At 40.6% G+C, this 13,486-nt stretch overlaps 1 protein-coding gene across 2 annotated transcripts in view; it reads right to left on the reverse strand.

The window, feature by feature from the left end:
- Positions 1–13,486, reverse strand: part of chd3 (chromodomain helicase DNA binding protein 3) — a 116,670-nt gene that overhangs the window by 75,006 nt on the left and 28,178 nt on the right. For both annotated transcript variants that reach the window (XM_059974944.1, XM_059974943.1), the window contains exons 9-14: positions 12,795–13,052; positions 8,453–8,656; positions 7,268–7,479; positions 4,152–4,283; positions 3,722–3,827; positions 3,004–3,195 (exon numbers count right to left, since the gene is read on the reverse strand). In XM_059974944.1, the coding sequence (XP_059830927.1) occupies positions 3,004–3,195; positions 3,722–3,827; positions 4,152–4,283; positions 7,268–7,479; positions 8,453–8,656; positions 12,795–13,052 (1,104 nt within the window). The remainder of the gene's footprint in view (positions 1–3,003; positions 3,196–3,721; positions 3,828–4,151; positions 4,284–7,267; positions 7,480–8,452; positions 8,657–12,794; positions 13,053–13,486) is intronic.

A 13,486-nucleotide genomic window follows, 5' to 3' on the forward strand; every position in this document is an offset into this window, starting at 1 on the left:
ACACTGCAAGAACTGGCAATGGCAAATCACTTCTGTAGAAAAGTTTGCCAAGAACAACCATGGTCATAGAAAGATAATTACTGCCTACATCATATGACATGGTGTATAATGAACGAACGTCTGCAAAGAGTGGCAGGTGCTGGAATGCACTGCTAAGGGAAGTGGTGGATGCAAATATGACAACAATGTTTTAGATAGGCACGTGAACAAGAAGAGAATGGACAGATATGGACCATGTGCAGGCAGATGGGATTAATTTAACTTGACATTGTGGGCCAAAGTACTTATTCCTGGTCTGTATTATTCTATGTATACATTTTTAAGAATCCCAAAGAGATCCTGGCTTCTGTGCAAAGGTGAAAGAGATAACAATAAACCTGTGGTCCAATTTTTATCTTCTCCATTTATAGTGACTGCCAACTTGCAATCATCCATTTTGCATTAAAGCCAGGTTCTACAGATTATAATTAATCCCACAACAATCAGTTCAAACAGAACTTCTACCAATGTCCCCTTAGAGGAGGAAGGCTAATATAATGCTGGTCTTTAGATTGAGAGGACCAGAGTTCATTAGGTGATATTGGAGGGGTGGAAAGATGATTACTAGGAGTTATGCTAGAGCAGGGTTTCTCAACCAGGGTTCTGAGACAGGCTGTGATTAAGAAGGAACAAACATTTTTTTTTGAGTTTTGCGCAACACACAACACTTGCACTCACAGTGGCGGGCAGCCCTGTTAGCAATCTCATTAGAGGCCTCTCAGCCCAGAATGGCGGTGCGCAGTAGGACTGTGTTTATTTGGTTGAGTTCATTCTCAGTTTTTGACATGAGATAGGGAATGCCATTGATATTTGGTGAGTGCTGTACTGCATGGAGAGGAGGATGGTAATCTAATGAAGAGCGTGAAGTGCGTTTTCCAAGTAATGAATCACAGCTCAAGGCTGTGATATCAGCCTTCTCCTCCCCCAACTTCCCCTTACGCACTGCCGACTGACTTATGGGAGCAAACAAACTCATCCAGTGTAGTAAAAAATTTTCATTCTAAAGGAGGAACTTCTATGTGCCAATACTCAGCTGCTGGCCTGTCACTTTGCTGCTGTAAAAAAAGAGAAAATCCTGACATTAACACAACACAGTTTTCTTCACAGAGGGGTGCTGATGTCAAAAACTCGGGAGATGAAATCAAAAAAATTCTGGATGATGCTACAAAAATTGTTAACTATTAAACAAAGACCAGTTCACTTGAGAATGTTTAAAAAAAATACAAAAACCTGGACAAAGGGCACACCAATTTCCTAATACATATAGAAATGCATTGGCTTAGCAGAGAAAGCATTCTCAACAGGGTGTTCGAGCTGAAAGGTGAATTGCAGAAGTCCTTTCAAGAAAATAGTAGGCCAGATTTTGCTGAGTGCTTTAAAGATGAAGAATGGCCGCAGAAACTAACTTACTTAACAGACACTTTTCATCATATGATCCTGTAGAACAAATCTCTGCAAGGCCTTGGAAAAAATGTTTTGACTTCAAGTGACAAGATTCTTGAGTTTAAAAGGAAACAAAATCTTTGGAAAAATCATGTTGCAAAAGGAAATCTTGAAATGTTTCCACTGTTGCTTGGGCTTGAGAGTGAGGAAAGATATCGAAGTTTCAAGTCTTACTGAAAACCACCTGGAAGAACTGCAGAATAAAATTCAACAGTATTTTCCTACCTTTCAACACAAGTGTATGACAGGGTGAAGGGACCCTTTCTCTGAATTTTCCACTTAGCCTGAGAACTTGGCTTTGAGAGAAGAGGAAAAGCTTAGTGAGCTGCAGTTTGACCTACCTTTGGACAAGTTCTGGATTTCTCTGAAAGAGTATCCTGCCATTCATATGAAAGAATGGAACACTTTGCTGCAGTTTTCAACTTCTTACATGTTTGAGCAAGCTTTTTCTTGTTTAACAAGCATCAAGAGCAAGGGTAGAAATCCTCTCATTTCAGTTGAAATTGAAATCCTAGTGTGCTTATCTCAAGTTTGACCCAGAACTGAGTATTCGTGCAGCAAAAATCAAGCACAGGTTCCACATGTAAGGCCTATCACTTGATAAAATTCCCCCCCCACCCCCCCATAGTCTTTTATAAAATTGTGTCTTAAGCTACATTTTTATTCATACTACTTTGGCTTGTGGTTTTTAGTAATTTTACTATTCAACATTGTTACTAAATTTTCATGCTGTAAATTGCATTAATTAAAATCATTTATTTAAATTGAATCTACCAAGCATACCTTCAGAAAAATTAAATTTCACTTTGGCTTACGCCAGTTATTTGACAATTTTATAATGTCTGCCTTATGAGTTTTTAAATATTTATGAAAAGAAAAAAGATTAATTTCAATAAGCTAAGCTTAACTACTGTTTTTTTTCAGCAAAGGTTGGCTAAAAATTTATTCTCTACTCAAAAGAACTTTGACAATTTTTTTCAATTATTTTATCTAAAACTTACTGATCATGTTAATGTACCGTGAGCTGCAGATATATATATATTTTTTATGCAAGGGTTCCCTGAAATCTGAAAATTATTTCAAGGGTTCTTCCAGAGCAAGAAGGTTGAGAAGGGCTGTACTAGAGATAATCAAAGCTTTAGCCAGACTACACGTGGAGTATTGTGAGCAGTTCAAGACATCATACCTGATGATGAATATACTAGCCTTGCATATATTGGCCATAATAACACCTGGGACTCCAAGAATTAAGTTATAGGAGAAATTACATATCAAAAAGCTGTATTCCTGAAATTCATAAGATTAACAAGTAATTTGTTTATACTTTCAAGAACATTTCAGTGTACTGATACGGTACAGTTCCTCCCCGGATTAATAACAACAGACCAACAGACACCCTCCACATACGGGATGGATTTGCTGGCTGCATCTCAGACTTGAAGTGTAAATATTCATTCTGATTTTCCAACATCTTAACTAGCCTCCTCCTGTAGCACCGAGAACAATTTTAAACTGCATTACCTCTTTATACAAAGAATATAAGAATACAATGGTCTGGATTGTTTTTCCTAGTCCCATCTCATCAGCCAGAATGGTATCAGTGCCCTGTGACCAGGAGAATCGCAGCCAGTTTAGACCCTCCAGCTGGTACATGTGCAGAGTTCCGCCAGTGACTGTGATGAAATCCGGCTGTACCTCATACTTAATAGTTGGCTATAGGTAAAACATAAAGAGCAATTAGACAATGTGATCCTGGGAAGAGAAACAGAGAGGGGTTGAGAAAGGCAGTACTCAACAAGCGTAATCTATCCCTTTCTATCTTCGAGATCAGTACTTGAAACTGTAAATCTCAAAAATGTTAAAAGCAAACAGTTTCCCATTTGTCAGTATTAATCTTGAATACACATCTTGCAACAACTATTCAAGATTATCAGCGCTTAAGTTCTCAAAACCCTTTCCAATTTTCAACACAATTGCTGTTATGATTCTTAGATTTACTGGGAATACCCACAAGAAAATGAATCTCAGGGCTGTATATGGTAATATATGTACTTTGATAATAAACGTACTTCGAGCTTAACCTTCTACATTCTCTGGCCTCCTCACATACCTCTGAATATATTTTGTCCCCCCCCCCAAATGCACCATATTAGAATATCTACTCTCTCACATATATTCTACTCAACAATTCACAATAATTGCAAAGCACTTTAGACCATGGCTTCCATCTCTCACTTACCTCTACTACAGGCGAGCTGGGTGGCTTCTCTGCCAGAAACTCCTTCATTTTCTTGAAATTTTTGGTTTTCTTGGGCCTGGTTGGATCCTCCCCAATGATCATCTCCCTGCAGCAGAAGCAGATAGGCATCAAAAACCAAGAGTCCTGCATGCAGAGGCACCAATGCACTAGGTTAGGGCATAAGGAAGCAATCCTATCCAAAACTATTGAGGCCAATAGTCTTTACTGAGTGGTTCAAAAGACTCAATAGATAAGCATAGTAAATAATTTTTCCCTTCATATGAATGGGATAAACTTAGGCACTTGAGATGAAGAATAGTAAGGATATTACATCACAGAGATGGGTGTACTGCCTGTGCCCCCAAGAATCTACAGAAAGGACTGCGGACGGACGGACGGGTGCGCGCGCACACACACACAATAAAAGGACCTGTGATTCCAGTATGCAACTTTGATGGAGTCATAATCTGGGATTTCCAGCTCGTCCTCCTCCCAGGTGGCCTGATCATATGGTAGATCCCTCCACTTCACCAGGTAGTGGTAATTTCCTTTCCTGTCAATGCTGCAGAACAAATAAGGTGAAAGAACAGTACTTCTACAGAACAGGTAAATTGCAATTATCCAATATACACCAACTGGCAAACTACTAATCAGTATAGTTCAGCAACATTATGACCACTTTGCACTGTGTAAACTTTGGTGCAGAGAAGATTCACCAAGATGCTACTGGTACTACAGGCATCTATTATGAAGACAGTTTGAGTGAACTAGGGCTTTTCTCTTTGGAGTGAAGGAGGATGAGAGGTGTCTTGATAGTTTAAAAGATTAGAGGCATAAATCAAGTGAACAGCCAGAGACTAAGGGGGCATAATTTTAAAATAATTGGAGGAAAATGACGGAGAGAAAATCAGAGGTAAGTTTTTGACACAGAGAACTTGCCATGGGTGGTGGTACAGGCAAATACTTTAGGGGCATTTAAGAAAACCTTAGGCAGATGGATTGTAGAAAAATGAAGGGCTATGTAGGAGGGAAAGATTAGATTGATCTTAAAGTAGGTTAAAGCTTAGCACATCGTGGTGTAATGTTCCATGTTAAAATAATTGTTTTTTGATCTAACTATGTTTTGATTTAATCATATTTTCTGTTTCTCTTGGGAATGCTGCTTACATAATGCTATGTGCCTTGCTGATGATGTAGGTAAGTTCTTCATTACAACTGCACACATGACAAGAAATTTGACTTTGACTCAAACACAGGTCAGCAAGTTAAGGGATCAAAAGAAAAGGGAAGGCAATTTGATCAGCTGTTCCAAAAGTGGCCAAAAGGGCAGGTAGAAAGAATTCCCTGATCAGACACAACAACCTGTTCTGCTAATGCTAAAATTAATCAATAGTTATTTAATTATTACCTTCCCGCCATGAATCACAAAATAGAAAATTTCTACATCTATACGGAGCTCGCATTAACATTACTCAGCTAGACTGTTTTGGCCAGAATATTAACAAGGTTTTTGAAACTGTTGAAACAGAACACATCCAGGATAGGGTAAAAATAAGGATGTTTCCACTTGATTGGGTTTAGTTAAAAAGTCAAAAACTAGAATCATAAATTAATCACTAATAAACTTAAGGACTTATTTTTTAAACGAGAAGAGGAAGCATGTAGTGCATCCAAAGTAGGAGATTCTAAAATTAGAGGGCATGTGTTTAAGATGAGAAGGGAAAGATTTAAAAAGGACCCAAGAGGCAACTTATCCCTCATGAAGGATGCACCAGCTGCCAGATTAAGGTGTAGAGGTGGGTATAATTGCAATGTTTACAAGATACTTGGACAGATACATGAGAAGAAAAGTTTAAGATGTATCTACCTCAGATTAACATCTTGGTCAGCATGGACAAAATGGGCTGAAAAGCCTGTTTCAGTGCTGAATAATTCCAAGTACTACTTAAAGCAATTGGCATGGAATCATTATGTAACAGGCACCACAGTAGCATAGTGGCTAGCGCTTTTACAGCTCGTGGGAGTCAGAATTCAAAATTCAATTCCTGTAACAAAGTTTGTATGTTCCTCCTGTGTGCACATGTGTTTCATACAGATGCCCCAGTTTCCTGCCACCGTCCAAAGATGCACTGGCTAGTAGGTTAACTGGCCATTATAAATTGTGAGGAAAGGGTTAAATGGTGGGGTTTTGGGCTTGTTGGACTAGAAGGGCCTGTTCCATGCTGTATTTCTAAATAAAGGAGAAGCTATTTAAATGATGAAATAAGAATCTACCATTTGATCATTAAATATTTCAATGTCACCATTTCACCTTTGCTACACAATTCTTGCCTAATAAATTCCAATCACCCTGAACACGCTGGTTGGGTGGGTGATGGAAGCAGATAAGCAAGCATCATTTAAATTGCCAAGGCATAGAAAGCTGTGCACAAAATGCTAATAAATAGGATTAATTTAGATAGATAATTGATGGTAGGCGTGCATGTGGAGGGGCCTACTTCCTATGCTCAGGATTCAAAGCTCAGTTTTCAAAATTGTAATCAATTCCAAGCTACACAGCTCTTTGAGTGAGTGTGTTCCAAATTTCTGAAATTATTCCAAAAGGAAGTGGCTCCGGATAAAATCCTGGGTTTTAATTCTGCTCTGGACCCTCAATCCCTACCATAATCACCGAAAAATATTTATATGCTGTAAAATTATTTAATCGTTTTAACATATTTCTGTAGCCAGAGAGTGGTGAACCTGTGGAATTCATTGTTACAAGCAGCTGTGGAGGCCATTGCATTAGGTGGATTTAAAACATAGGTTGATGGGTTCTTGACTTCAGGGTGTGAAAGATTATAGGGAGAAGGCAGGAGAATGAGGTTGAGAAGGAAATGGATTAGCCATGATGAAATAGCAGAACAGACTTGATGGTCCGAATGGCCTAATTCTACTTCTTTATCTTATGGTTTTATAGTTTTGCATCAGTTAGATCACTCATTTCACATTCTATATTCAAGTGAAGACAGACATGGTCAAAAAGGAAATTATTGATGGGACAAGCTGTAGCTGGAACAGAGGAAACTGAGTGGTTGAGTGGTCTTTTCTGTACTGTAAAATCAATGTACTTTCATGGCCCAAACGACACACACAAAATGCTGGAAAAGAGTACAGTTGATATTTTGGGCTGAGACTCTTCAGTAGGACCCAAAACATCAACTGTACTCATTTCCATGGATGCTGCTTGGCCTGCTGAGTTCCTCTAGCAGTTTGTGTGTGTTGCTTGGATTTACAGTATCTGCAGATTTTCACTTGTTTGTTCCTTGGCCCAAAATCAGGTTTGCTTACATGAAATGAAAGGGTTGTGAGTTTCTTGGACATTTTATGTCAATCTATATTTCTATTTTATTCAAGTGAGGTAAGTGGAGGTTAGAAATTATCAGCCAGTTCATAGAATGAGCATGTGGCTGAGTAGCCTCCTTCTGTTTGTGCTACTAAACAGAAACCATAAGTTTGCATAACTAGACAGCTAGGACACAATATCGATAGTGCTCACCACCTCACCTGTGCTGCAAGATTCGATGGATGGTCATCCACTCCAACTTTATCCCATAGCGATAGAACTTCTCCTCCATGGCAGCATACTGGGGGTGATGGGCTTTCCGTTTATCACTCTTGCCATCGTCGTCCCCAGAGCAGTAGTCAAATGGAGGCGGCTCATCCATGTCAGTCTTCCGCTGATAATTCCGAAACATCACCGAGTGATAAATCTCCAGCTGTTGGAAACAAATGTGCATGCCGATTACTGTAAATTGATAAAACTAGCAATGTTTACTGGTACTCCAGACGAGCACCAACATCCTCCCAGGGAACACTCCCAAATCATTCTGACACACCTGGGGAACATTTATGAACATTGATATCCATTTACTCCATAACACTGCCAAGGCTTTGGCCAGTTCCATCACGGGTATATCTCTTCCCACCATTGAGGACATCTATCAGAACAGCATCTCAGGTAGATAACATCATCAGAGACCCTCATCTTTGGCTGTGCCCTCTTCTTGATGCTGCCATCAGGCAAGAGGTACAGAAATCTGAAGACCCACAGCTCCCTAACAGCTTCTTGCCTGTTGCCATCAGGTTCTTGAACTGAACAGCTTTAATACTACCTTGAACTATATTCGTCTTAGTGCTCAACGTGCATTAATATTATTTCGTTGTGTAAGCTTTTGACAACCAAGTCTAGCTCCTGGCCTTCACGTGTGGCTTAGCTACCAAGCCCAGCAGAACTGTTTCTACTGACAGGAGAAGGGACAAAGGCGGATTACTGGCACTTTAAGAACAGTTGCTTCAGGCAGATGGGGCTCATCAGCCATGGTTGGCAGCTTATCTAGAAGGAAAACTCTGATCTCAACCCATCACTGCCTTGTGGCTGTACTCATTTATGGGGAAGGATTCAGGAGTAAACCCAGAGAGAAAAATCCTAAGGCAGTCTGACATTGAGTTCAGTGCCGACTGACAACTCCTGCAAAGCCACTGGCACCAAAGTGCATTGGTCTCTGCTGTTATTCTGGGTTCAACAGTTGTGTGAAGAGGGACACCTTGCTACATGGGCAACAGGCTCTCCATATTGAGACAGCTTAGATGGAGCACTCCTCAATCTAACTCATGCCATTCTTGCTTTGGAAGTGCTCTCATAGCTCTAATCACCACAATGTCAAATAAAGAAAAGAAAATGAAACCCACCTGGAGTTCAGTGACCCAGGAACAGTGCCAATACGACAGGCCAGTCCACTTAACAAAAAACTCGCGCTCAGGCCGGCCCTGCAGCGGTTTTGGCGGAGAGTCCTCCGGGTTGGCATCAGGTGGTCTGGGTGCTGGCACTGATTGTGGAGGCTCCCCCCATCGCCAGTGAAGAATCTTCTGGACCCGGCCTTTCAACGGTGGACACTGCACAGAAAATAAAACAGTATGACTCTGGAAAGATTCAGGGAGTCATTTCGCAGCTATATAAAACTATGGTAATGCATAGATTTGGCATATGGTGTTCAGTTATGGTTGCCCCATTACAAGAGGGATGTGGAGTGTTAAAGAAGGTGCAGTAAAAGGATGCTGCCTGGATTAACTATAACATGAGATTGGATTTGGGTTTTTTTTGGAGCATCAGAGGCTGAGCCAACGGATAGGGTAGATAGTTAGAGTCTCTTTAACCAGGTAGAAATGTCAAATATTTTAATATTTAGCTTTAATAGGAGGAAAAGTTTAAGATAATTTTTTTAAACTATAAAGGAAATGGTAGATAATGGAAACAGTCACGATAGTGACATTTAAAAGCCATTTAGACAGACATATGAACATAAAGGGAATGAAGCAATTATAAATCCTGTGTAGATGGGATCAGCTTCATTCATGTTCATCGAGGAGGAGTGAACAGGGCCTCAGATTTACCCCCTTCTGTATGCTCAGAATTTAAAACACAAGACAATGAAAGGGAAAATGCAAGACCGAAGTGGTTTTCTTTAGAAAAGGAAGCTTGAGATCATACGAAGTGTACTGAAGAGAACAAGAGAAATGTTCTATTGAAGGTACTGCCAATAATAAGGTATATGCAGAAGTTAACAATACACAAGGATTTGCAGTGCAGCATTCTCAAAAAAAATGACACCACGAGATAGGGTGCAGGGTGATTAAAACCCTGTGACACTGAACGACAAGTAAACTCATCCATAACTTTACTGTTCCTCAAACCCAACACTTAGGATTGAATTTCCAATTGTAGGGTTACTGAAACCTTCAAATGCTTAGAAAATTAAGACACAAATATTTTTACAACCAAAGCCACAACTGAGTCATACATTAGGGATAGAACATAGAAATCTACTGCACATTACAGGCCTTTCGGCCCACAATGTTGTGCCAACCATGTAACCTACTCTGGAAACTGCCTAGAATTTCCCTATCGCATAGCCGTCTATTATTGAAACCTCCATGTACCCATCTAAGAGTCTCTTCAAATACCTATTGTACCTGCCTTTACCACCATTGCGGGCAATGCATTCCACACACCCACCAATCTCTATTTTAAAAAAAACTTACCTCTGACATCCCCCTTGTACCTACTTCCAAGCACCTTGAAATGATGTCCCCTCGTATTAGCCATTTCAGCCCTGGAAAAAAGCCTCTGGCCAATGCCATTCATCATCTTGTACACCTCTATCAGGTCAACCTTTTTCCATAAGGAATGCTCCCCAATCCAGGCAACATCCTTGTAAATCTCCTCTACACTCTCTCTATAGTATCCATATCCTTCCTGTAATGAGGTGACCAGAACTGAACACAGTACTCCAAGTGGGGTCGAAGTAAGGTCTTATATAGCTGTAACATTACCTCACACCTCTTGAACTCAATCCTATGGTTAATGAAGACCATCACACCATACGCTTTCTTAATAGCACTCTCAACCTGCACAGCAGCTTTGAGTGTCCTGTGGACATGGACCCCAAGATCTTGCTGATCCTCCACACTGCCAAGAGTCTTACCATTAATATAATCGGTCTTCAAATTTGACCTACTGAAATGAACCACTTCACACTTATCTGGGTTGAACTCCATCTGCCACTTCTCAGCCCAGTTTAGCATCTTATTGATGTCCTGCTATAACCTCTAACAACCCTCCAGTCTATCCACAACATCCCCAACTTTTGTGTCATCTAACCCATCCTTCTACTTCCTCATCCAGGTCATTTATAAAAATCATAAAGAGGAGGGGTTTCAAAACAGATCTTTGTAGAACACCACCAGACACTGTCATCCATGCAGAATACGAACCGTCTACAACCTTTGCCTTCTGTGGGCAAGCCAATTCTGGATTCACAAAGCAAGATCTCCTTGGATCCTATGCCTCATTACTTTCTGATTTGAGCCTTGCATGAGGGGCCTTATCAAATGCCTTGCTGAAATCAATGTACACTACCTCCACTGCTCTACCTTCAATATGTTTTGCTACATCCCCAAAGAATTCAATTAGACTCGTAAGGCACGACCTGCCCTAGACAAAACCATGCTAACTATCCCCAATCAGACTATGTCTCTCCAAATGCTCAAAAATCCTGCCTCTCAGGATTTTCTCCAACAACTTGCCCAATCACTGAAGTAAGACTCACTGGTCTTTAATTTCCTGGGTTAACTCTACTCCCTTTCTTGTACAAGGGAACAACATTTGCAACCTTCCAATCCTCTGGTACTTCTCCCGTCCCCATTGATGATGCAAGGACCATCGCCAGAGGCTCAGAAATCTCCTCCGTTGCTTCCCACAGCAGCCTGGGGCATATCTCATATGGTCCCAGTGACTTAGCTAACTTAATATCTTTCAACAGCTCCAGCACATCCTTTCCTGATGTCTATACGCTTAAGTGTTTCAGTCTGCTTTAAGTTATCCTCACAATTGCCAAGGTCCTTTTCATTGGTGAATACTGAAGCAAAGTATTCATTAAGAATCTCCGCTACCTCCTCCATGCACAAGTTTCCGCTATTGCACCCGATTGGTTCTATTCTCACACAGCTCATCCTCTTGCTCTTCACACACTTATAGAATGCCTTGGGGTCTGCCTTATTCCTATTTGCCAAGGCTTTTTCATGGCCCCTCCTAGCTCTCCCAATTTCAATCTTTAGCTCCTTCCTGGCACACTTGTAATTTATCTAGAGCTCTAACAGTACCTAGATTCTTTAACTTTTTATAGGCTTTTTTTTCCATTATAGATTTTCTACATCCTTTACACACCATGGTTCTTTTAACCTACCATCCTTTCCCTGCCTCAATTAAACATATCTATGCAGAATGCCATGCAAATGTTCCCTGAACATTTGCTACATTTCTGCCATGCATTTCCCTGAGAACATCTGCTCTCAATTTATGTTCCCAAGTTCCTGCCTAATAGCACATTTCCTCCTACCCCAATTAAATGTTTTCCTAAATTGTCCGCTTCTGTTCTTCTCCAGCACTGTGGTAAAGGAGATACAGTTGTGATCAAAGATTTAAGATAACTGTAGTGTACATTGTGACAGTGACAGAGGAGGATGGTTGAGTTCGCCTTTCCTCATTTTAAAATATTGATCTGCTTCTACTAGTTTTCATTTTATAAACATCTGAACCTTGATCACCTGCAGTGCCCTTCAAACCCTTCAACGTCTCATCCATTAGCTTCAATAGATCACAAAACACCCTGAGTTCCCAATACAGGGAACTTGTCAGAAATACTGATCCAGGAGTACCTCATGCCATTTTGCTAAGATCCAAGACATAGCACACATACAAGCAAACTCAATTTTCCCATTATGTATGTTCAATTTGTATGGACAAATTCTAGTCTGCTGAGTTCATCATTAAGGCAGTCAAACATGCACCTGGAGCATTCTGCAGACAAATTAATCAAGTCAACAGCTTGGCATTTACCACAGATTCTCTACAAAGTTCTAATACTCAAGCTGTTGTTGTTCCTTTCCATGCCTTGTGGTGTATTGGGCAACAACTTTGCCATTTCTTTAGCATTTTTGTCTGTTTTTTTATGAGGCTGAGTTGCTAGCTTGATGCTCAATCTAGCACAGATGGAAAGCACGCAGAGAGCCAGCCGGATTCTAATCCGGGACCACTCGCCTCAAAGTCCAGTAATACACCACCAGCTGGCTACTTTAGCTGTTTTCCTGAATTCAACCCAGAGCAAAAGTTGATTAAGGCAACAGACTTTGCAAGCAGAGTCAGATAAGACCCTGCAACAAGAAAAGGATGGTGCTATGAAAAGTTTTTATACTTCACCTGCATATTTGAGATGACTGGAATTCAGTCTGGGCCATTCACAAAAATGTGGAAAGACCACTGCTATCAAGAGCACATCCAAGTCATCCCTTCACCACATAATTGTGGGATCAAAATTCTGGAACTCCCCACCTGAATTCACTGACTGCCATAGTCAAAAACAGTAGCTCATCACCATCTTCTCAAGGTAACTGGAAATGGGCAACAAGCTGCATCTTCCCAAAGCAGTAACCCACCACCTTCCCCCAGAAAATATAAAAGAATATAACAACTCACTGTACAGCGAGGACAAAGCCACTCGCCATTGGGGATCTCTGGAAGTGGCGGATTGAGGCAGTGAATGTGGTAGGAAGATGGACAGGTGTCACAGCACAGCAGCTCTCCACCATCTTTGCAGACCCGACAATATTCCATGTGGTCATCCTCTTCTTCCCGCTCAGCCCCCATCTCTGCTTCTTCCTCTTCCTCCTCCTCTTCCTCTTCTTCTTCCTCCTCTTCCTCTTCCTTTGCTTCCCATTGAATACCCTCTTTTTCCTAATGAAAGACATTATTTTACTTTCTCCTGTTTACTTCCTCCTCAGTGGGTGAGGAAACCAGTTCACTTACACTGGCTGAACATACACTGGTCAGAATGCAGATGGTCTTATACATACACATCAATCACATTCACTACTCTGCCCCAATAGATATAGAATTAATTTCACATGCAACTTGATTTGTGTGGCTACCTTCCACTTTAACTTTGCTGGAAAAGTAACCCTAATTTTTATCAGGAGACTTTGCTGCACTCTCAGTTATGGGAGTTAGCATTTATATTTACAGTCTCTACTCAAGGCAGAGGAACCTGATTTAAAGAATTATAGAATTAAAGAGAAGCACCATTGAGTCCACTGCATCTATAATGACTAATGATGAAGATTTTGGGAAAATAAAAATCACACATTTCAGTTCTTGGGTGGGGTGTTGCA

Source organism: Hypanus sabinus, chromosome 7 (assembly GCF_030144855.1).
Source record: "Hypanus sabinus isolate sHypSab1 chromosome 7, sHypSab1.hap1, whole genome shotgun sequence".
Classification (NCBI taxonomy): domain Eukaryota; kingdom Metazoa; phylum Chordata; class Chondrichthyes; order Myliobatiformes; family Dasyatidae; genus Hypanus; species Hypanus sabinus.